Raw genomic sequence first — 23,148 nt, 5'->3', positions numbered from 1 at the left:
AAGCCCCAGTTATGTCTCCCCACTAAAAATAGCCTGTCTCTTCCCTTTCGAGGACTTGGCCTGGCGAGCCTGCCAGGTTGGCTAATGCTGGTCTCAAATTAGTCTGAAAAATTCCCCTAAGGAAGAGTTCCCCAGCCACCATGCTGAAGACACTCCATGGAAAAGTCCCCAGAGCCAGTGAGCAAGCAACTGCGATGGGAGGTGACTCTGCCCCAGACTGGCAGCGGTGGCAGGTGCAGGGGAGAGCTGTTCGCCTGACCATGACCGAGGGTGGGGGCTCTGGGGCAGGGGCTGTGCCCGGCTGTTCTCTGCCAACAGGGTAAGAATGGCCCTGAATCCCCAGCAGGATGGGACAGAAGGGGTTTGTCTGCTGGTTGCAAAGCGCCTCTACCTGACTCCTTCAAGGCCTTAGCAACCCAGGCTCTGGAATTTGGCTGCAGAAAGTAGCTGTGAGGGGGAACGCTCTGGGGATGGAGCTGGGGTGGGGAAGGAACAAAGGGTCGCCATTATGTACTCAGTGAATGAATCTTTTTTTTTTTTTTTTGTAAAGAGAAAGAAAAGTTGTGTGTGTGTGTGTTGTGTGTAGAGCATATATTTTAGAATTTCTAAATTTTACAGCTATTCTTTCTCTGAGGTTTTTCAAGATTCATATGCCCAAAAATCACAGAGAAGCTGGCAAAGGCAGCTGAGTTTTCCTGGCCTAGTTCAGACATCTCTTACCTGGGCACGGCAGCTTTTGTTATATGAAGACAGATCCTCCCTGCCCTGCCCTCCTACCCCCAAAGCAATATGCCTCGTCCCAACTCTTTCCTATTCACAGGGGATCAAAGGGCACACAAGCCAAAGCCCTAAGCTTTTATTTCAATTTTTCTTTCTCTTTCTCATCTAAGAGGTTTCCTTCAAACCTCATCAAACTCTCTCTTTCCTTTTTAAAATTGGTGTTGCTAACTATGAATCGGACAAAGGAATCTGCAGCACAGAGTAACTGCTCAGCAAACCTTGGCTGTGTAATCACCATCGTGAAAGCAACACACAAGGCTCTGAAGAGACAAGAGAACTGTGTCTCACTAGGCTGCCCGGCACCTGCTGCGAGGGAAAATGACGTGGGGTCAAAGCCATCCTGGAAAGTCCCTCAGGTATTCCTTAGGGATCAGTTTCACCTTCTGTGCCGTACACATCTAGATTAAAAACAAAAAAGATTCCCAGGGAAAATGCAAAGGGGTCTTACCTTTACTGCATATGGGGAGGGGTTATCTTGAGTGACAGTAGGAAAGGAGCTATTGGGCCATGAGCTTCAAAATCCAATAGTACTCTTAATACTACCAAAAAAAAAAAAAAAGTGGGGTAGGAGTGTGGCTAGTGGTAGAGTGTGTTTAGCAGGAGCAAGCCCTGGTTTCAATCCTCAGTACAAAAAAGGAGGGACAGGAGAGAGAGAGAGGGAGAGGAAGGGGTAAAAGAAAGAAAAAAGGAAGGAAAAGAAAAGTCCAATAGTCCTGGGTTCCAGTCCCAGCTTGACTCTTGCCAGCTGGGTAGGTTTGAGCATATTTTCATCCCTGGCAGTGTCTTCATCTATAAAATGTGGCAGAACAAAACCAGCTCTTACTGGGGTACAGAGAAGGAAATGAGGTGGGCTATGTAAATAAAGGACTCCCCCAGCACAGTGTGTAACCCAGGGAAGACACAGAATCTTAGAATCCACCTGTGTTCCCTTCCCAAGTCCAAAGAATCAACCTAAGTTCCCATCCCAAGTCTAAGAGGACAACTGGCTCGAGGTCACCACCTGACTCTCCTGACTGAGCTCTCCTAAAGCGCCAGGTTCTGTTGTTTCCAGGACAGGGATTTTCCAATTAAATCACCTCGACCACAGGTTTTCAGAGAAGCAGTCAAAGCTCAGAAGAGTTCTGCCAATTTTCCAAGGTCCCAGGGAACAGGGATTTGACCCCAGGCACTCTGCCCAAACCCTCTGCCAGGTATACATTAAAGCACACACCCAGCCAGGCTTCCAGCTAAGACGTATGGGCAGCCAGAGCAGCAAAGGAGTCTTATCTGTGCTAGGTATCAAACCAGGGGTGACAAGGGGGAAAGAGAGGCTTGTCTCTGGGGTTTGGCATCAGCTTACCAAACAACAAGGATTTTCAATGCTGCTACAGGGTGACAAAGTGGTAAAACAGGTTTGTGGGGCCCTGGAGAATAAAGGGAAGTGTTCTCACCAGAAGCCTAGGGGATTGCAGGAGCAGAGGAGGGGGAGGAGCAGACCTTCAACTATGCACTCAGAAGCTGCTTGGCTGCGAAGTGCAGGACAGAGGTGAGTGCTTTAATAGGTCAAAAATAGGAATTTTCTAAGCTTCTGCTATTATTGCACTGGATCATCCCTAGTGGTATTGAAGGTCACCATGAAGTATGCAGCATAAGCCCTGGCCGTAACCAGGTGAGAATCTAGTCTGAGGGACAGGAAGAATATATGTGCATCTAACACACATGTAAATACATATATATAATAATTTATAATGCTTTAATCATGAAAACATCATATGCAGTTTATAATAAATACAAGGTCATACTTATAAACTTTCTTTTTTTCTTTTTCTTTTCCCAGTGCTGGAGATCACATCTAGCTTCTCTTGTATGCTAGGCAAGCACTCACCCCTGAGCTATATTCCCAGGATTTTGCTGGGGTCATGGAAGCTCCTCAGTGGCAGGAGCTTGCGGGGTGGAAGGATGGAAAGAACCAGCCTATCAAATGGAAGTCACAGCTCAGTCAACAGGACTTACGGACATCCCAGAGTTGGAGCGGTAGCCGATGAGCGACAGGGGTAGATCTGGGGCTCAGTGGATGAGGAAAAGGCATGGTTAGGGACAGAGAAGCAGCAGTGGCTACAGAAATAGCTGTCCACACAGGTGCAGCCTCCTTGGGGCACTAAGCGAAATCTCCTAGGCGGGGGAAACCTTCTGGGTGCCTGGCCCGGTGCTACCAGGCTACCAGGTGACCTTGGAAATGCTCATCCAATGGGCCACCAGAGCCACTGAACACATGCATTGAGTAAGTCTCGGTTATATACTGTGGTTCATAGCAGCAGTAGACTAACGTTTACTGAAGACTCGCTGCACGAGCTCAGGTTCCTCATCTACATAATAGGGTTAGCTAGAAGAACACTGCTTACCGGGGTGCTGTGAGGAGCAAATGAGCATACTCACAGAGGAACACCAAAGGCCTCGCTGCTCAGCAAACCTTAGCTAGTACAATCATGCTCCCGACAGTTAACACAACTGCTCTTAAGAGACAAACACGCTGCATGGCATATGGCTACAAGCCAGCCTCTAAAAGTGAAGATGACATCTGGTCAAAGTAATCCTGGCAACTCCTCAAATCACTCATAAAAGACTATGTACGAGGCCCTGTGCTGTTCCTTTGGTGGAGCACTAGGAGAAGTACTGGCTTGATTTCAGGGCCACGGAAACAAAGAGTTTTGTTTGTGTCCCTGTGAGACTCTACTGACCTGTGGGAGCAGACGGGTTGTGTGCACAGACACGACCAACAACACCCGCTTCAGTGACTGCAGAGTAAGACTCAGCTAAATGGAACAGACCTTAATGGCTTCAGGAGTTCAGAGGACAATGAGAGTCCTGTGGTCTAGAATGATTCTCCTCTCCTTCCCCAAACACCACCCTGGGGTGACGGACTCTTCATAAACGCCAGTAGAAAAGAACTTGAGTAGAATGATTAGATAGCCACATTTAGAAGTGAAAAAGGTGACTAAAGGAGAGAGACACGGAGACGGCAGTATAGGAGCTGACATGGGGACAGCTCTATGTGCTGCCTGGCAGGGTGGACTCACTTCTTCAGGGTCTGAAAGCCACGTTCTTTGAACTGGAGCTCATGCTGCAGGTGAACCATCTCTCTCTTCAGCTTATTGACCTGGAGGGCAGAAGAGCACATGGGATCAGAGGCGGACACGGAGCTGCAGGCCACGAAGGGGAACCCAAAGCAACCTGCTGGTTCTGCACGGTCACAACACCCTTCCCTCACTCACTGCTGTGGGTCTGAGTTCTGCACCTGCCTACTCAGGCAGCATCCCAGCCAGAACTCCTACAGGTCTCACCTAGCAGGTCCTTGCTCCAGGGAAATGGGAAGCAGAGGGAGCCAACCCACTTGAGACAGAGCTGGGCCATCCCACTTCTCGTCTCTCCAGAACTATCAGGGCCATTCTGAGCCTCCCTCTCCTGTTCGGATGGATGAGGACTGTGGCAATCCTGGGGGTGGGGGCATAGTATTTAAAGCAGAGAAAGAACACAAGGGTACTTTGCATGGAGGTAAAAAAACAACGGAGGCAACTTTAGAGACACGACATGCCCAAGAGCCGGACCCAGGCTGTAGGAAGGCTTGCTCGGTGGGCGAGTACTGTTACATTTTCAAAATAAGTCACTAATAATTAAATAGCGAAGATTTCACATAGTAAGCCTACTTATACACTTCCTTTTTAAAGATCTCTGAAGATCTGAGACCACATTCTGGCACAGGTAAAACAGACTAGTGCTGAAATTCCATTGCCCATTGAGACGGGGCACAGGTCTCTAGGTTAGCTTTCCCTGAGACTCTCCTTGCCTCACCCCAGCCCACTTACCCCATCTAGGGCTTCTTCCAGGCACCTGGGTTGTAGCAACTACTTCGAATTAAACTAAAGCAATGTTCCCAGTATTGTCTTTACCAAGAGCAAAGCATTTACCCGCTGTGCCTTAGTTTCCACGTGAGTAAAGTGAGCATTATAATACTTATCCCACAAGGTAATCAAGAATTAATTAAGATAATACAGGAAAAGCAGTAGCTAGGAAGTGAATACATTATGCTAAGAACTTGGGCAGAAGACTTGAGTCTCCTGTGACCTCAGGTAAGTTTCTCAGCTCCCCTAAGATTCTCTTTGCTCATTTTTAAAAATGAGCTACTCAATAGGGTTATTGCAAAGATGTGAGATGATACACATGAAGCAGCTACTGCAGTAGTATGCCCGGGACATGGTGATTGTGAGATGGCAGTTATTACTATAACTACAACTACCGCCACTGCCATTATGATTTTGGGCTTGCTGGCATTGGCCGCCAGGGCTGGGTGAGATTCTGCTCTGGCCTGCAGCTCGGCTGAGTGGGCTCACAGCTTGTGACCACATCCAGGACACTGGTGAAGAGGCTCACCCGGGATTTTGCAGTGGCAATTTCAGCTTTCAGAATCTCAGGATCATACTTCGAGCTGGAGGATGAGCCAGAAACCACTGTAATAAGGAAAAGAAAAAAAGAATTTTAGTAAAAGAAATACATTTCAACAAAGTTGACTGGGGAGGAGGAGTGTTTCCTTGAGGTCCAAAGTGATTTTCTTAAGGTCCAAAGGGAGATTTGGTAAATAAATATGGTACTTGCATAAAATGGGGACTGTGCAACATATCCAACTTAAAATGATGTATACCCAGGCGTGGTGGTGCACACTTATAATCCCAGTTCTCGGGAGGCTGAAGAAGGAGGATTGCCAAACGGTTCGAGGCCAGTCTGAATTACATAGCAAGACCCCACCTCCTAAAAAAAAAAGTAAAACGAGATACAGAAGTGGGGTGTGGTGGCACACACCTATAATCCCAGCACTCAGGAGATGGAGGGAGGGAGATTGCAAGTTTGAGGCCAGCCTGGGCTATACAGTAAGTTCAAGGCTAGCCGGAATTAGGGTGAAACCCTGTCCCCCCCCCCGAAAAAAAAAAAAAAAAACCAAGAAACTAAAAAAACTTTAAATGATGTATAGAAAACTACCAAATAAGGGAACATGTTCAAAACTTATTGGTATAATAAATCCAGCTTACAAAAAACATAATTTAAAATTGGAAAATATACACAGTTTACTAATAAATACACATTTGTCTTAAAAAGACCAGGCAATGGGATGCAGAGCATTTATTCAGCAATGTAAGAGGTCCTGGGTTCAATCCCCAGCACTAAAGAAATAATAAAGATAAAATAGATTGGAAAGAAGTGCACCAAAAAAATAAAACTGATACCTGGTAAGGTAGATGATGGATATTTTCACTTCTGTATTTTTTCCACATTGTCTAACATAAATATTTATTTTTATTATCAGAAAAATTACTAAACACTATCATTTTTCTTCTTTATATTAAAATACATTTGAAAAGGAAAATAAATTACCTCAAATCTCCCACCCTAATGCAATTTTTTTTTCCATAATTGCCTTCCAATGTTTTTCTACAGTTCCATCATGTTGTTGTAATACTTTTTATTTTTTAACACTTTTTAATTTTAAAGGCAACAATAAAAAAACAATAAAAACGATACAGAATTTCCAAACAAGATGATAGGAAATTAACAATGGTTATTATATTGCATATTGTTGTCTTCAAAGTAGTTGCTCAGATTACCAGATATAGGCATGTAAGATTGATCAAACAATATAAATACTAACTGTTGCTTTCAATGAACTAATTTTGTTGTTATAATTTGGAAGTAGTATTTGTGTCTTGGGAAAAGATTTTATGGCAATGATGAAAATGAACATAACAGAGTAAAATGCACTTAAAAAGAAAGCACGGAGATGAAGCAAAAATCAGGGTAAGGATGTGACATTCAGTAAGCATAAGGTTAAGGCTCGCTGTATACCAGGAGGTCCCACTGGCTCTGAGCTTCTCTCCGGTACCGGGAACCGAACTCACGACCTTGCACTTGCCAGGCAGGCGCTTTGCCGCTGAGCTAAATCCCCAGCCCCTGAGCTTCTCATGTGAAGAGGGAAATGGCAGATCTGAGGAACATGGTGCCCTTACGACAAATCCAACCCCAACCCCACTGTTCAGAGAAGGCAGTTACCCTTGGGAGGCCAGAAAGGTATTTCTCCAGTGAGTCCTTAATCACAACGGTGAACAATCTCATCATCTCCCCTTTCCACTTAGCATCGCATGGCCTGTTCACCTGTCGTGCAATTACCTGCTACAACCTGGATATTTCTGAGGACTAGAGATTCATCGTGCATATTCAGAGAATGAATGTTGGCAATTTTCAGGGTCTGGAGGTAAAGGGGACAGTAATGAGAAGAGATGCTGCTTTGCAGATTTGGTTAAAATTGTTCAGTGGACCTTTGGATTATATATGACAAAAGTTAAAATCTAACACTGGGAAGTCTGGGAAGGAGAAAACTGTTCTGCATAGTAACATAAAAAACGTCACCATGGGGGAAAATGCAAGAAGACTGGGGTGAGGGGACCAGGAGCATAGTTCATTTCTGCCAAGTTTCCAGCTACGATGACCACGATGACGGTGACGATGGACCCAGGGGTTTACCTGGGGAGGCAAACAGCCCACACTGGGACGGAAAGGGCCTTGACGATTCTGTTTTGAGCATGGATCTGGGACTCTAGGTACAGAGATGCTTCATTTCCAGGTCTGAGATTTTCTCTTCTGCTAATTCTTCTGGTCTTTGCTGGACTTGGGGGTTTTAGGGAGACACCAGGCTGAATACAGGCTGAATACAGAGCTAAAGGCAATGCCTTAAGCATATTCCCAAACAGCCACATTCCTACAGGATTTTAAGGTGGTTCACGCTATTTGCTACCCTGTGACTGGTAGGAAGAGCAAGGGGAAATCCTAGAGGAGTTGTCAGTGTGGAGATAAGATGGGGATACAGACAGAAGGGTCATCAAAGGCGGGTCACTGCTCTGTGAGCACCCTACCCTGCCAACGACCTTGACCATTAGGTTGTGTTGCTGGGGAGGGGGAATCCTTTGAGGAAATGTCAAGAGGGCCATGGTAGGAGCCTAGAGAGAGCTGTTAAAAAGGTTAAGACCTGAGGCACACAAAGAGAGGGTGGCTCAAGGTGCAACAACACCCAGGATTTGGAGGCAGATTTATTTACGTTGACGGGTACTGATCAGGATCATCCGTAGATTATCAGGCCCTGATCTCTGGTGGTCTTATGTGGGATAAGCAAGCAGGAAGTACAGAGGCAGAATGGCTTGTCAGCTGGGGATTGGTTCATTCATACAATGTGCATCACAGTGAACAGCTATGGATCACAGTGACCAGCTGTTTCTAAGAGACAGAAACAACCAGAACTGGAACAGGAACTATTACATGGGCAACTAAGAAACTGAAGCATTCTTCTGGGAAAATGCCCAGAACAAGAATAGCTGGGTCAACTGGGACCTCTAATCCTAGTTTTGTGAAGAATCTCCACACTGATTTCCACAGTGGTTTCACCAGTCTACACTCCCACCAACAGTGGAAAAGAGTTTCTTTTGCCCCACAGCCTTACCAGCATTTATTATTAGTTGATTTCTTGATGGTAGCCATTTTTTCTGGGGTGAGATGCAATCTCAGTGTTGTTTAAATTTGCATCTTTCAAATGAACAATGATGTTGAACATTTTTTCCTGTATTTATTTGCCATTTGTATTTCATCCAAGAAGTGTGCATTAATCTCAGATGCCCATTTTTAGATTGGGTCTTTGAATTTTGGGGGCCTGATTTTTTTGTTGTTGTTGCTTTTTGAGACAGGGTCTTGCTATGCAGTTCAGGCTAGCATTGAGCTCACTTTGTAGCCTAGGCTGGCCTCAAACTCACAACAATCCTCCTGCCTCAGCCTCCCGAGTGCTGGGATTACACGGTATGCGTCACCAAGCCCAGCCTTTTTTTTTTTTTTTTGGTACAGGGAATCAAACTCAGGACCTTGCACTTGCCAGGCAGGTGCTTATGCCGCTGAGCTATATCCCTGGCCCAGGCCTGATTTTTTAAAAGAATTATTTATATGTGGACGGAAGTCCTTTGTCTGATGGACAGTTGGCTAAAATTTTTTCCCTATTCACGGGTTTTCTTTTTACTTTGTTGATTTCTTATGATGTGCAAAAACTTTTCAATAAGATGAGATCTCAGTTGTTGATTCTTTAAAGTATTTCCCCTGCAGTCTGGTTTTCATGAACTCTCTGCCTACCCCTATGTCTTCAAGATTTCTATTTACTTTCTCTTCCAGTGGATCTAGTGTTTCTGTTCTAATATTTAGATCTTTGAACCATTTTGATTTTAGTGCATGGTGATAGACATGGCTCTAGTTTTAGTCTTCAGCATGTGGAGGGCCAGTTTCTCCAGAACCATTTATTAAAGGGGCTTTCTTCTAGTGAACATGGGTTCTTTTTTGTCTTTTTGAGACAAGGTCTTGTTATGCAGTTCAGGCTAGCCTCGAGCTCACTTTGTATCCCAGGCTGGCCTCGAACTTGTAAGGATCCTCCTGCCTCAGCCTCCCAAGTACTGGGATTACAGGCTTGTGCCACCATGCCTGGCTTCAGTGAACATGTTTGGCCCCTTTGTCAAAGATAAGATGGCTGAGGGTGTTTGTAGTTGTGTCTGTATCTTCCAATCTGTTCCACTTATCTTCAGGTTGTTTCTTTTTCTCTCCAGTACTACGCTGATTTTATCACAGTAGCTTTGTAGTATAATTTCAAGTCAGGGATTATGATACCTTTTGCCTTGCCTTTGTTGCCCAGGACTGCTTTTGATATTCTAGGTCTCTTGTGGTTCCAAATAAATTTTAGGAATGTTTTCTCTAGATCTGTGATATATATATAGATATAGATATAGATATATAGATATAGATATAGATATATATATATATTTTTTTTTTTTTCTTTTTCTTTTTGAGACAGGGTCTTGCTATGCAGTTCAGGCTGACCTTGAGCTCACTTTGTAGCCTAGGCTGGCCTCAAACTTGCAACAATCCTCCTGCCTCAGGCTCCCAAGTGCTGGGATTACAGGCGTCTGTGAGGTATATTAATGGTATTTTAATCAGGATTGCATTGAATCTGTATAACAGCTTTGGAAGTATGGCCATTTTCGCAGTGTTGGTTCTTCCAAACCATGAGCAAGGAATATCTTTCCATTTTCTGAAATCCTCTTTGATCTCTTTTTTCAGAGTAGTGTAATTTTCATTGTATAGAGCTTTTACTTCTTTTGTTAGGTTGTTTCCTAAGTATTTCATTTTTTTGGATGCTATTGTGAAAGTGTGGTTTCCCTAATTTCTCTCTCAGTGTGTTTGCTGTTTGTGTACTGGAATGCTATTGATTTTTGAGTGCACACTTTGTATCTAGCTATGCTACTAAATTTGGTTATTAAATCTAGAAATCTTTTGGTGGAGTTTTTGGGGTCTTCTATGTAGAATATCATGTCATCTGCAAATAATGATAATTTCACTTCTTTTCCTATCTTTATTCCTTTTATTTCTCTCTTGTCTAATTGCTCTACCTAATGTTTTCAGAACTATACTGAATAAGAGTGGTAACGGTGGACATCCTTGTCTTGTTCCTGATTTTAAAGTGAAAGCTTTCAGTTTTGCCCATTTAGTATGATGTTGGCTATTGGTTTGTCATAGATGGCTTTTATCAGAGTGAGGTAAAGACCATCTATTCTGATTTTCTGCAGGGTTTTTATCATGAATGAGTGTTGGACTTTATCAAAAGCTTTTTCTGCATCTATTGAGATGATCATGTGATTTTGTTTCTTTGTTCTGTTGATATGGTGTATTACATTTATTGATTTGCATATATTGAACCATTCCTGCATTTTTGGGCTGAATCCCACTTGGTCAATGGTGTATAATCTTCTTGATAATTTGCTGCACTGTTTGCTAGTATTATAGCATTTTTAAATTTTTGTCTTTTTGAGACAGGTTCTCACTATGCAGTTCAGGCTGGCCTTGAGCTCACTTTGTAGCCCAGGTTGGCCTTGAAGTTGCAAAGATCCTCCTGCCTCAGCCTCCCCAGTGCTGGGGTTATAGGTGTGTGCCACCATACCCAGCTGCTAGTATTTTATTGAACATTTTTGCATCTATGTTCATTTGGGAGATTGGCCTCTAGTTCTCTTTTTTTCTTGGGCTTTTCCTCTCACTTTTTATAGTTCAGACTAGTCCTGAACTCATGGCAATCCTCCTGCTTCAGCTTCTGGAATGCTAGGGTTACAGGCATGCACTAACATGCCAGGCTGTTCTCAATTTCCAGGGATTTTTTTTTCTTTTTCTTTTTTTTTTTCCTTTTCTGGTATGGAGGATGAAAGTCAGGCCCTCACAAAATGCTAGACAAGTGCTCTATCACTAAGCTGCATCTTAAGCCCTTTAGTCAGCCCCCTAGGTATCTACCACTACATCTCATAATATGCATGGCTGCTGCTTCATTTTTCAGTTTTAGGCATCATTCAGTTCTCCATCTGGAGGATAGGACTTAGCTTCTTTTCCTTCCCTGGCCCCTGTACCATATATGCACCACTCATGCACCTCCCCACCCTTCTAAACAAGACAGCATACTTGGGGTGAAAGCAATCTTCAGTGTGTGCATTGCTTTACTCTGCAAACACTGTTCAGGGCAGAGTTGGTGAGGTGACTTTGCTTACTCTTCCTTTCCAGCGTAATTTTTTTTTAAAAATTCCCCCTCTCTAGAGTTAATAATTGCTATTTTCCTGTTTGCTTAGTTCCTACAAACTTATCACAAATTCAAGCTCACATTCTTACAACTATCTAAAACTTTTCTCTTGGAGTCCAGACTGACATGGGCTCTGCCAGTTTCACTCCTGCTTCCTCGTGAGCTGGATGCTGTCTACGCACGGCCACTGCACTGAGCTCCCCCTTCACAGTCTCCCAGCCTCCATGTCTCCCTCTTTGGAACCTGCTCCCCTTTTGGTGAGACACCACTTCTAGCAGCTTCCAGTGAAGAAAATAAACTTTTTGAAATCCTGTATTATCTCAAAGTATCTTTATTTTACCCTACACTTGGGTAGTTTTGCTGGGTATAGAATTCCGGGTCAGAACTGACTTTTCTTAACATTTTAAAGACATGACACCACTGTCTTTTACGTTTCTAGTGTCACTGGTGAGAAATACAAAGCTATTCTGAGTCCCGATCGCTTCTGTGCAAACTCATTTTTTTCTCTGGAAGCTTGAAGACACTGAATTGTTCCCAGAGTCTGAAGTTTCACAATGAGCTCTCTAGGTGCATTTGTTTCCATTCATTGTCCTAGGTAATGTGTGATCCCTGTCCATCTAAAAACTCTCTTGAGTTCTGAGAAAGTTGTCTGGGTTATTTCACGGATGGTTCTTCCTTTGTTTCCTCTGTTCTATCTGGAATATTTTTTATCTCAGACAGTAGATTTCCTGGACCAGCGCTCCTTTTCCCCCTCTTTTTTCTAATCTCTGTATTTGTGCTCTGCTGCTTAGAAGATTTCCTTAGCTCTAAGTTTCCAGTCTTCCCATGGAGTTTTCATTTCTGAAGTCGTATTTTAATTACCGAAGTCTCACGGTGTTCTTGGCAGGCTCTTTTTTCTAAAATGTAGCTCCCTGTTCTTACTTGACACCTGCGTAGCTTCTCCTGTGGTTTTTCTCCTCCACATCTATTCCTTGCTTCTTCTGGGTCCCCCTTCACCACCTGGTCAGTCTCTCTTACTTCCATTGTGGGACATCTGCAGCCTCAGCTGTCTGCACATGTGGAAGATTAGAGACAGTTCAAGCTGCTGTGAGTGGAGGTTGCTGACTGTGAGTTGCACAGTACATAACTTGGATTACTGTTTCATCCAGGAATCCTCAACATCAGTGTCTTGATATATCTTTTTTGATCAGATTTTCTGGACTCTTACTGTCCAGCCTACAGGATAACAGCCTGGCACCACTCTGGGCGTTAAATGGAATACAAGTGCTAAGGTCTCAGTAGCCTATGTTCGCATAATCACTGTTTGCAGCATGGCACATGCTGGCTTTGAACTTGCCTGGTGTCCTTTTGTCCAGAGGCTCTGTCCACCCTCACCAGAAAATAAACCTTTATTCTTCTTCCAGGTTGCAGACGGGCAAGTTGCCTGGCTATCCTGATATAGGGAGGGGGGGTCTGATGACCTGTCTCAGAAACAATTCATCCAATCCTTTTCATCTGAGATCCTTCTCAGTTCCCTCCCATTTCCAGAAAGCTGGAATCTGCAAGGCTTCTTTCTTTAACAAGTGCTGCATGTAGAACCGAGTGTTTTTAGTTTTCCTGTCAGCCCCCCTTTCCCCCTTTCCTCAGGTCTCCCCAGCAGGTGTCCCTGTGTCTATGTGCTTTACAGCTTGCAAAGATTATTGCTCTTCTTTCTGTCCTCAATTCTACCTGTCCTTGTGTATATGGACCTTTCAAAAAATGCCCTATGTGGTATTTTTTTAGTTTCAGGAATCAGTGAAATCAGCTGGGTGGTCCAACTGATGGTTTTAACGACAGGGTTCCAATAATTTCTTTTTCAACTAAGAAATGAAAGCCTAGAGAGAGAAAGGAGCGTGGTGAGTTTCCAAAGAACCCAACAGTCCTGAGTCTTTAGCGTTGTTGAGGCTGGGGGAACGAGCTGTCGCCTGAGAACCTTTGCACAGCCGATGTGGATTAAAGGAGGAGAATTAAGTTAGACACACCTGGTGTAAAAGTTAACTCTGCCGCTTTTTACGACTGTGACATCACTTGTTCTTCTTTGCCGCTGTTTCCTTGTTTGTAAAATGAGATCACCTTATTTTGCAGGACTGTGCGTGAGTGCAGAAGGAGGTAATTTACACGGAGTGCTCGCCTACGGCTCTCTAGGGATAGGGTAGGTGTGCATTACATGTTAGTTCCCTCTCCTTCCCCGTGCACCTAGAAATCACACCAGAGAACCGACAAGAGCTTCCATCCCAGGGCAGGGCTCCACCTGCTGTGAGGACACCCAGCAGCTACGGTCAGGCGGCAAAGTCCTCACAAGTCCTAGCAGGCCGTCTGAGTGTGGAGGAGAGGCATGTGACCTCACCGGTCTGTCACCGTGGAGAGCTTCAGGTGGAAAACACACCTGGCTTGTAAAACCCGAAGAAAGTGTCACGCTGAGGTTCATGTCACAGCTCATTAAACAGGGATGCATGGGCTGGGGAACTCCCCAGGCCTGTCTGGTTGGGACCTCAGATCCAGTTGCCTGAAATGACCCCAGTCCGTTCAGATGGAAGATCTTTTAAAAACACTTAAAATGGGGGTGGCCTCTGAGACTGATGTACCTTTTGGAGGTGTCTAGAAGTTACTTGAAGAACCATAACTTTACGTGCTACTCCTGGGCTTCTATTTACAGATCAAGTGTCTGAAGTTCATGCTACCAGCAGCGTTTCGGGTTTCAGACTTTCAGATTCTGGAAAATGTGCATGTACATAATGAGGTATCTTGGGGATGGGACCCAAGTCTAAAGAAGAAATTCGTTTATGCTTCATATACACCTTACACAGGGCCTAAAGGTAATTTTATACAATGTTTTTATTTTTATTTATTTTTTTGGTCTTTTTGAGACAGTTCAGGCTGGCCTTGAGCTCATTTTGTAGCCCAGGCTGGCCTCGAACTTGTAACAATCCTCCTGCCTCAGCCTCCCGAGTGCTGGGATTACAGGTGTGCACCACCATGCCTGGCTATACAATATTTTTAAATAACTTCATGTATGAAATAAAGTTTCATGGTAAGAAGTTTCTCACAGAATCAGGTTGGCACTCAAAAATGTCAGATCTTAGAGCATTTTAGAGTTCAGATTTTCAGATTAGAGATGCTCAGCCTAAATTTTTCTTGGTGTCAGAGATCTATTAAAATTTTTTGTCATTATCCAAGAGTAGTGGCACACATCTGCAATCCCAGCACTAAGGTGGCTGAGGCAGGAGGATTGTGGTGAGTTTGAGGCCAGCCTGAAATGCAAGACCTATCTCAAAACAAACAAACAAAAAGATTTTTGTCACCAACAATGCCAATGAATAATAATTATTATTTATTGGGAGTTTAAAATATGATACATACTATCCCAAGTACTTTATTAGCTAATTTAAGTCCCAAAAACAACCCTGTGAAACTCATCTTATTAGATCAATTTTTTTTTTTTTTTCTGTTTTTTTTTTTTTTTGGTTTTTCTCCGGTACCAGGAACCGAACTCACGACCTTGCACTTGCCAGGCAGGCGCTTTGCCGCTGAGCTAAATCCCCAGCCCCTAGATCAATTTTTTAAAAATTTATGTTAGGACTTGTTTGCAGTACATGATTACACTCATCATGGAGCTGGTACATCCACATAATACATCTTAGATCAATTTTATATATATACAGAAAGCTGAGGCACAGGAGTGGCATAATTTGCACCAGGTTACATAGGTAGTAATCTGTGTATCCTGGATTTAAATTCAGGCAGCCTGGTTATAATATCCACCCTCAAAATACTATGTGATGTGCCTCCTGCCGATGAGGATACTTTACTGAGCCTTTACCATGGTTTGTGGAAAATGTGGTGAATGTTTTTCCCAGACTAGCAGTTTTTGACTGGCGCCAGTTTTGCATCTGAGGGCACAGGTGGAGATTCTAGAAACATTTGTTTGTCACAGCTTGGAATGAGGTGCTCTGGGCATCTAGTGGGTACAGACCAGGGATGCTACTACCATCCTATAATATTTAGAGCAGCCTCTGCAACACAGCTGTGTCCAGCCTAAAATGTTAGTGGTGCTATGGCTGAGACTGGAGGAGACCTGTCAGAGGATAGACTACTCTTGTTCCCACAGTTCAGTATAAGTCATCAGAGGCTGGAAGCAGGGAGGTGTGTGCTCCCCAAGCATGAGTACTGCCAGAAGGGACACGTGAACCCAGGCCTTCTGACCACAAGCTCCAACGGTTCCCATCGGACTCCTACGACAATGTTTCTCCAGGGAGACGCTTCCTTCTTCTTGAGTCTTGACTTCACTCTTGACTTGACTCTTTTCCCCATCCGACTTCTAATTTTTTTTTTTTTTTTTTTGGTTTTTCTCCGGTACCGGGAACCGAACTCACGACCTTGCGCTTGCCAGGCAGGCGCTTTTGCCGCTGAGCTAAATCCCCAGTCCCCATGACTTCTAATTTTGAAAGTTTTATAACCATGTAGAATTTGAAAGACTAATATAATAAGCATGGACATATCATGCCCTAGATCTACCAGTTTTTAACACATTTCCCCATTTGTTCTATCCGTCCCTTCCCAACCCCAATTTTTTTCTCTCAGTAGCATGCTTGCTTCATGGTAAACCTTCAGCAAATGAGGACCAGAAATGGTGGCGAAAGATAAAAATCCATACCATGTTCACAGACAGCCGTGCAGCATCAACATCTACTGATATGCTCCGTCAGTTTGATATCACTTGTGGTTTTTTTCCTTTCCTGTTTGCTCCCGCCCCCTGGATCTTTTTTATGAATAACTTGTAGACATGATACCACACGCATCACCTAAAAACAAAGACGTCCTCCCACATATCCATAAGGTCTTTCCCACACCTAAGGAAATTCTCCACTTGTCTGAGAATGTCTCGATGGCCGTTTCTCCCCCAGTGCAGTTCTACTTCAATACCAAACACTTCCCTTGGTTGGTGTGTCTCTCTGGGCTGTTCAAAACCTAGGCCAACGATCCTATAGTCTCCTCTACATTACAGATTTGTCTGGCTGTGTTCATAGTTAGATTCAGATTAAACATCTTTGTGAGGGAGCCTCCGCGGCACTTTTCCTGCATCGCATGAGATGGTTCGTGATGTCAACTGGTGTCCTTCTGAGGATACAAGTGGTGGCCGCGTCTTTCGAAAGTGGGAAAGTACATTTTACCCTCTGAAATTGGTAAGTGATCTGTGGGGTAATACTTTGGAACCATGTAAACACCTGCACCCCAAAAGTAGGAAGATGTGTTTTTATATACATCTGTCCCCTTTCAAACCCTGGAACTTTAGAGAGAAAAAATCACTTCACCTTTTCAATTGAGTTTCACTAGAGACAATACTATCTCTCTTCCAGGACGGGGGCAATGACAATATGATGCACCGTAGCCACTCTTCCCTCAGATTCCTAGGTTAAACCTTTAACCTCCAAAGTGACGGTATTTGGAGGTGGGGGCTTTGGGAGCGAGTCAGGTTTGGATGGGACCGCAAAGCTAAACTGTCACGACAAGGTACTAGCGACCTCAGAGTCCCTGCAGTCCGTTGCTTGGTCACCCCCATGTGCAGACTCAGTGGGAAGGCCGCCACCTTCCAGCCAAGAAGAGAGAGCTCTCCCCAGAGGGACCGTGCTGGCCTCTTGCACTCAGAAGTCCGGCCTTTGGGACTCTGAGAAAATAAACGTCTGTGTGCACGCATCTCATCGGTGCTATTTTGCTATGGCTGCTCAAGCTGATGAGGACAGATTCGGCGCCAAAAGTGTCCCAGCAGTCTTTAGGATATTTTCTGACCCCCAAACAGCTAACGAAGGCAACAGAGTTTCTTTCTACCACCTCTGAGATTCTAGGGGTTTTCCTGAGTGGCCAAAAGGGCCAGCCTGGGACACTGAGTAGCCCAGCACGGTTTGTCCCGTCTTGCGAGCAGACTGAGCTTCCCAAAGCATGGGCTTCACACAGGAAGTGTGTCCAGAGCTCCAACCACACCATGGCCACCCCATCATCACAGCCAGATGTTGGCCCCTGCTGTGGTTTGTGTCTGGACGTCCCCCCATGTAGTCATGGGGCGGGCTTCTACAGTTTGTGATTGATTCGTGGTCTAATGCTGGCGTTATGGGTGTGAGTGCTACACCCGCCCAGGGGCGGGTAGCCTGCATACATTAGAAGGGAGGGAAGGAGGCTTGCTCTCTGCTTTTTTTGTTCTTGCTGCTTTTGCTGTCTTCTGCTGCCTTGAACTGTTGCCCCTGTGCCACACCACCCTGCCTTAGAGCCAGCTGATTTTGGACTGAAACCTCCACAAACCGTGAGCTAAATAGAACTTTCCTTCCTTAATTTTGGGTGTTGGGTATTTTGTTTCAGCAATGAGAGAAAAGTAACCAAGACAGTCCCTAAGGCCTGGGCCTCAGTGAAAATGCAGAGGGCATGGCAGGATGGGTTTGCAACTTATTATTGTCTCTCAACAGCCAGAAGACCCAGGGCGCACTGTTGATCCTGAAACTTACTTCCTTATCTGTGGAAGGGAGCTATTTACAGCACTCGAATTCATAGCTCCATTGCATAGAACTGTTATAAGGATTAACTCAAGTAGTATATTCGAGACTGCAGCAGAGTGCTGACATGTAACAGGTATTCAGTAAACAGCCAAGCTTTGGTTTAAAAAACAGTGGTAAAAGACAAAGCTCCCCGCACACTGGAGAAGGTCAGTGTGCTCCTCAGCCTCTGATGTAGCACCTCAGAGTGCTGGGAAAGGACAAGGGGGACACGGGAAGCCTGCTCGCTCCTTGGACACCAGGGGGAATGATAAGGTAAGGGCCCTGCCCTACAAAGCCCATATTCTAGTGTACAGATGTGTTGTGCTATTTGCAGTGAAGAAAATCAACAGCAACATGGCCAATGTTAATGCTGGGGAAGAGGGATTTTAATGGTGCTGTCAAAGCAAGCCTCTCAGAGGTGATCTCTTGTAGGAGGCAAAGCAGCTCACTTTGCAAGTGGAGCAATGGAAAAGCTTTCAGGAAGAAAAGCACATGCAAAGGCCCTGAGGTAGAAAAGCACGGGGCAGGCAGTGAAACTGTGTGGAGGGTGAGGACAAGGTGGGGATAACTCGGGGGGTCCGGAGTCTGGAGACTAAGGATGTGAGCTGAGGCAGGGGCAGCCAGGAGGGGCCCCTTGCAAAGGGCTTTGCAGGCTGTGGATAGATGAACGGGAAGGCACTGAATGTTCCTTGCTTGTTTTTAAGATGTAGTAAAATATACTTTACAGAAATTTGCCGTTTTGACCATTTCTAAGCGTACCATTCCATGGCATTAAGTATACTCACGCTGCGGGGAACGTACTTCTATCTACTACGGCTTCCAGTGAAGGACTTGGTCTTCCCACACTGATGCTCCCGCTACACAGAACTCCCCGCCTCCCCCAGACACTGAAGCCTTTAAACAAAGACATAGGGAGTGCAACTAGCTCGCTGGGATGCTCACACAGGAGACGGAGCGGACCAGAGCACAAACGGCAAACGAATCATTTCCCAGGCACAGGCGGGAGCAGAGTGGGCAGAAAGAGGATGCTGGTTTGGGCAAGGACCGGAGGCGGGGAAAAGCGGGCAACGTAAGAGGTGCTGGGCAGCAGCACGGGCACTGGCAGCAGCTGCGCGGTGGGCCCCTGCCAGCGCTGCAGGGGTCTGGCGGTGGGAGGTACTCACAGCTGACCTGGGAGCCCAGCTTGTGCTCCCAGACGGCATGCAGCTGCTGGTACTCCTGCTGCGCGAGCTCCAGGCGCTGCTGCTTCACCTGGTAGATCTCCTTCTGGGCGCTCAGAGCCTCCTGCGCCACCACCAGGTAGTCCTTCAGCATGTGCTCCTGCTCCCGCCGCCACTGCACCCGCGGGTCCTCGATCTGCGTGGTCTCTGGAACAGACCCGGAGAGTCCGCGTCAGCGTCTCACACACACTGTTACATCAGCGGCCGGTGGGATCCCGGCCAGTACGACAAAAGCGTAACGCAGAGCGGTTCCCAACACACCTAAATGCGCTCAGCTCACTGACGCAGGGCGGAACGTCTCCGTCTGGATTTGCCCTGCAAAGCAAGAGTAAACCAGGATCCACTTCCTAAGAGAAAGGTGAACTCAGTCTGGAACAGACGGGAAAAGGTCCGGCTTGAGGTGGCCTCTGAACAGAAAGGCTCCGTGGTTCTCAGTCATTCAGGGAAGAGCAGAGGAAGGGAAAATAGCTAAGGCTCCAGATAAAGAGGAGAAACAGGAAGCCCAAGCCCTGCTAGAAGTATAAACTACAACAGGCTTACTGGAAAGTTGCAAGACCAAAAGGATGAGGAACCTTACAAATGTTAATACTCTTCACCAACAATTCTCCCTTATAATAATTCTAAAAAGTATCTTAGAGGCCCAGTGTGGTGGCGCACGCCTGTAATCCCAGCACTCAAGAGGCTGAGGCAAGAGGACTGCTGCAAGTTCGAAGACAGCCTGGGCTACAAAGACAGTTCAAGACCAGTCTGAATTGCATAGTGAATCTTTCTCTCAAAAAGAGAAATAAATAAACAAGTCTTTAAAAATACTTTAGAATTCAAAGATGCATTTGAATAAAACTGATAACAGCAAATAGCAAGGACATATTTAATGTTCAGGTCAAGTACTCTTCTAAGTAGTTCTAATATATTACCTCCTTCAATCCTTACATTCACTGTAGAAGGTACATGCTATTCCTTCCCCATTATGTAAGAGAGAAAATGGAGATAGAGAGGTTAAGTAATTTGTCCAAGGACACACAGGAAATAACTGCTGGAATAAGTATGCCTTATTTACATAATGTATTACAGTGCATTATTAAAAATGATGTCTTTGGAAATAAATTAACAACAATAAAAGGAAAATGAACAAAATTGAGAGAAAGGTGCTTATGATATAAAAATGAATGGAAATGCAGGTTGCAAATCTGAATAAGTACCTTTATATTTGTCAAATAAATATGTACATCCTCAAAAATAATATGAAAATAGTAAAGTATCAGTAAGAGGCGTTATAAGATACTTCCCTTCATGCTTTTCTAATTTTTGTTCTGTTTTTGTTTTAGTTTTGGAGACAGGGTCTTGCTATGTAGTTCAGGCTGGCCCTGAACTCACTATGTAGACCAGGTTGGCCTCATACTCACGGTGATGCTCCTGCCTCAGCCTCCCGAGTGCTGAGATTACAGGCATGTGCCACTACACCTGGCTACTTTTAAAAATTATGTACGCAATAAACATGTACAATTAGAGTCTGGAGAGGGGAAAAGACCTTAAAAAATGCAGCCGAGCAAATATGAAAGGACAATGCAATGTTCAAAAGTCAGTGCTCGCAAACTGTGCACTGCGAGGTCATCTCCTAATTGTCAGGGTGGGTCAGGAGCGGTCAGCAAACCAGAAATTGTACAGTCACAGCTATTTCCTTTTTCCAGTCTGCAGAAAGATTTTTTTTGCTTGGCCCGGAGCGTTTTATTAATTTTGAATGAGTTACTAGCACATAAAAGTAGGGAGCCAGAGTCACTAAAATCCTGTTTTACGGCCTCTCTTGATCATTGAGAAGATCTGGCTAATTTGCCACATCTAGCAGAACCTGATCTGCTTCATTCATCCATGCCATGTGCCCGGACTTCGGGAACATTCGAGTCTGTGCCTCCATTGGCCTTTATTCCTCCTACACAAGTCCATGAGCGTCTCCCACAAAAGGAAGAAAGATCAAACACAGAGGCCCAAGTTCTTGTCCCCGCCGACTGCTGTGTTACAGCAGGCAAGCTGCGTACTCTCCCCTACCTACTTCTGCACCTGCTTAGGGCAGGTGTGACCTTGCACCACTGCTCCAGGGAACTGTAAATTATTGGGGTTCAGAGTTTTACAGGGCCAATTTCTGAACAGTCCGTGAATAGTAATTCTTGAAGATCTTTCTCCTTCTGAGAAAAAAAGGTCTAAAGATTGCTGACAAGGACCACAAAATTGCTTCCCATGAGGAAAATTTTATATCCCTTCAACCAGCAAGAGGGAGGAACAGTTACAAGACCTAAAAGGGGGACATGGACTGCATGAAGCTGGCTGCTGGCAGATGTTGTGTGGCCCCCTCCCCCAGAAGCAGGTGTGGAACTCCTGGGACTGTGGACATGTACATCCCTGTGGGGACCAGTACTGCCCCTCCAGCTGGCACACGTGGCAGAAAGGAAGTGCAGACCGTCTTGGCAAGATTGCAGGAACCCCCACCCAACCCCCTGTCCTGGAGAATGAACCCAGGGCTTTCACACTGAGCTGCATTTTCAGCCTTTTTTTTTCAGTTTTTTGTTTTGAGAGAAGGTCTCCCGCCAGGTGTGGTAGCGCACGTCTGTAATCCCAGCACTCGGGAAGCTGAGGCAGGACTGTTGCAAGTTTGAGACCAGCCTGGGCTACAAAGTGAGCTCAAGGCCAGTCTGAACTACACAGCAAGACCCTGTCTCAAAAAGACCAAAAAAAAAAAAAAAAAAAAAGAAAAGAAAAAAAAAGAGACAATGTCTCTCTAAATTGTTCAGGCTCAAACTTGCAATCCTCCTGCCTCAGCCTCTCCTAGAGTGCAGAGCTTACAGGTGTGTACCACTATAACTAGCTTAGAGATGGATTTGAAAGTTTGCAAAAAAAAAAAAAGTGTATAGGGGCACTGGGGATTAAACCCAGGGGATTATGCATGCTAGGCAAGCAATATACCACCGAGCTATACTCCCAAACAGTGAGATCTAAAAATTATACTTAAAAATAAATAATAAATAAAAAAAATAAAAATTACAGACTTAGCCCAGGGACAGTGCTTGCCTAGCAAACATATGGTCCTGGGTTTGATCTCAGTACCATAAAAAGAAACATACATATACACATACTTACACACATACATATACCTATACACATACATATACATATAGTAACATACACATATTTAAGCATATTTTAAAACATATTTATATATTTTACAAAAATATTTACATATTTTTAAACATACATATGCAATTTTCATTAAAAAATACTAAAAAGAAAAATATCACAATTCTACCATTATAAATTTATAAAATAAGAAGCAAGAGTTTCCATCTCTTCAGTCCTGCTCCCCACAAGTAACTGTTACTAGGAGTCTCACACACTAAAACATATCGCCTGTTCAATAAATGAAAATCTGTTTATGCATCACAAAGTTATTTTACATTCATAAATATATAATATAAAGTTATATTTAGTTCAATATGGACTGTATTATATATATATTGGTTTGCAACTTGCTTACATCTCCAACTGCTATATATCACCTTTCTTTGTATGTGCATAACTTTTTTTGTTTGTCTCACTATACAGCCCAAGCTGGCCTTGAACTCCCAACAATCCTCCTGCCTCAGCCTCTCAAGTGCTGGGTTTACAGGCATGTGGCACCACACCCTGCATGTGCATAATCTTTTAAAGAGCTGCGTTCATGTTGAATGAGTCTCAAATGAGTTGTTGTATTACTGAATAATTCATGAATGAGTCTCAAACACCTTATGTTCAGTGAGAAAAGCAAGATCCAAAGAATGTCTGTGGTATGATCACATATATAGAGCCCCACAGCAGGCAAGCCTGGGAGGCAAGGGATGGGTAGAAGAGAATGAAAAGGAAATAGCACAAGGACTCAATGGGCTGTGGGGAGTATTTTACAAGCATCTGAAGTGGT

The 23,148-nt window shown here is 44.5% G+C and overlaps 1 protein-coding gene across 2 annotated transcripts in view; it reads right to left on the bottom strand.

Annotated features, from left to right (window-relative positions):
- Wwc1 (WW and C2 domain containing 1) overlaps positions 1–23,148 on the bottom strand; it is a gene marked incomplete at its 5' end in the record, with an annotated part of 166,521 nt that overhangs the window by 62,045 nt on the left and 81,328 nt on the right. For both annotated transcript variants that reach the window (XM_005376298.2, XM_005376299.2), the window contains 3 exon segments: positions 3,837–3,916; positions 5,188–5,264; positions 19,149–19,352. In XM_005376298.2, coding sequence (XP_005376355.1) covers positions 3,837–3,916; positions 5,188–5,264; positions 19,149–19,352 — 361 coding nt within the window.

This window comes from Chinchilla lanigera, unplaced genomic scaffold, assembly GCF_000276665.1.
Source record: "Chinchilla lanigera isolate Chin_1 unplaced genomic scaffold, ChiLan1.0 scaffold00007, whole genome shotgun sequence".
Taxonomy (NCBI): domain Eukaryota; kingdom Metazoa; phylum Chordata; class Mammalia; order Rodentia; family Chinchillidae; genus Chinchilla; species Chinchilla lanigera.
This window is presented reverse-complemented; position numbering and strand designations above follow the sequence as displayed.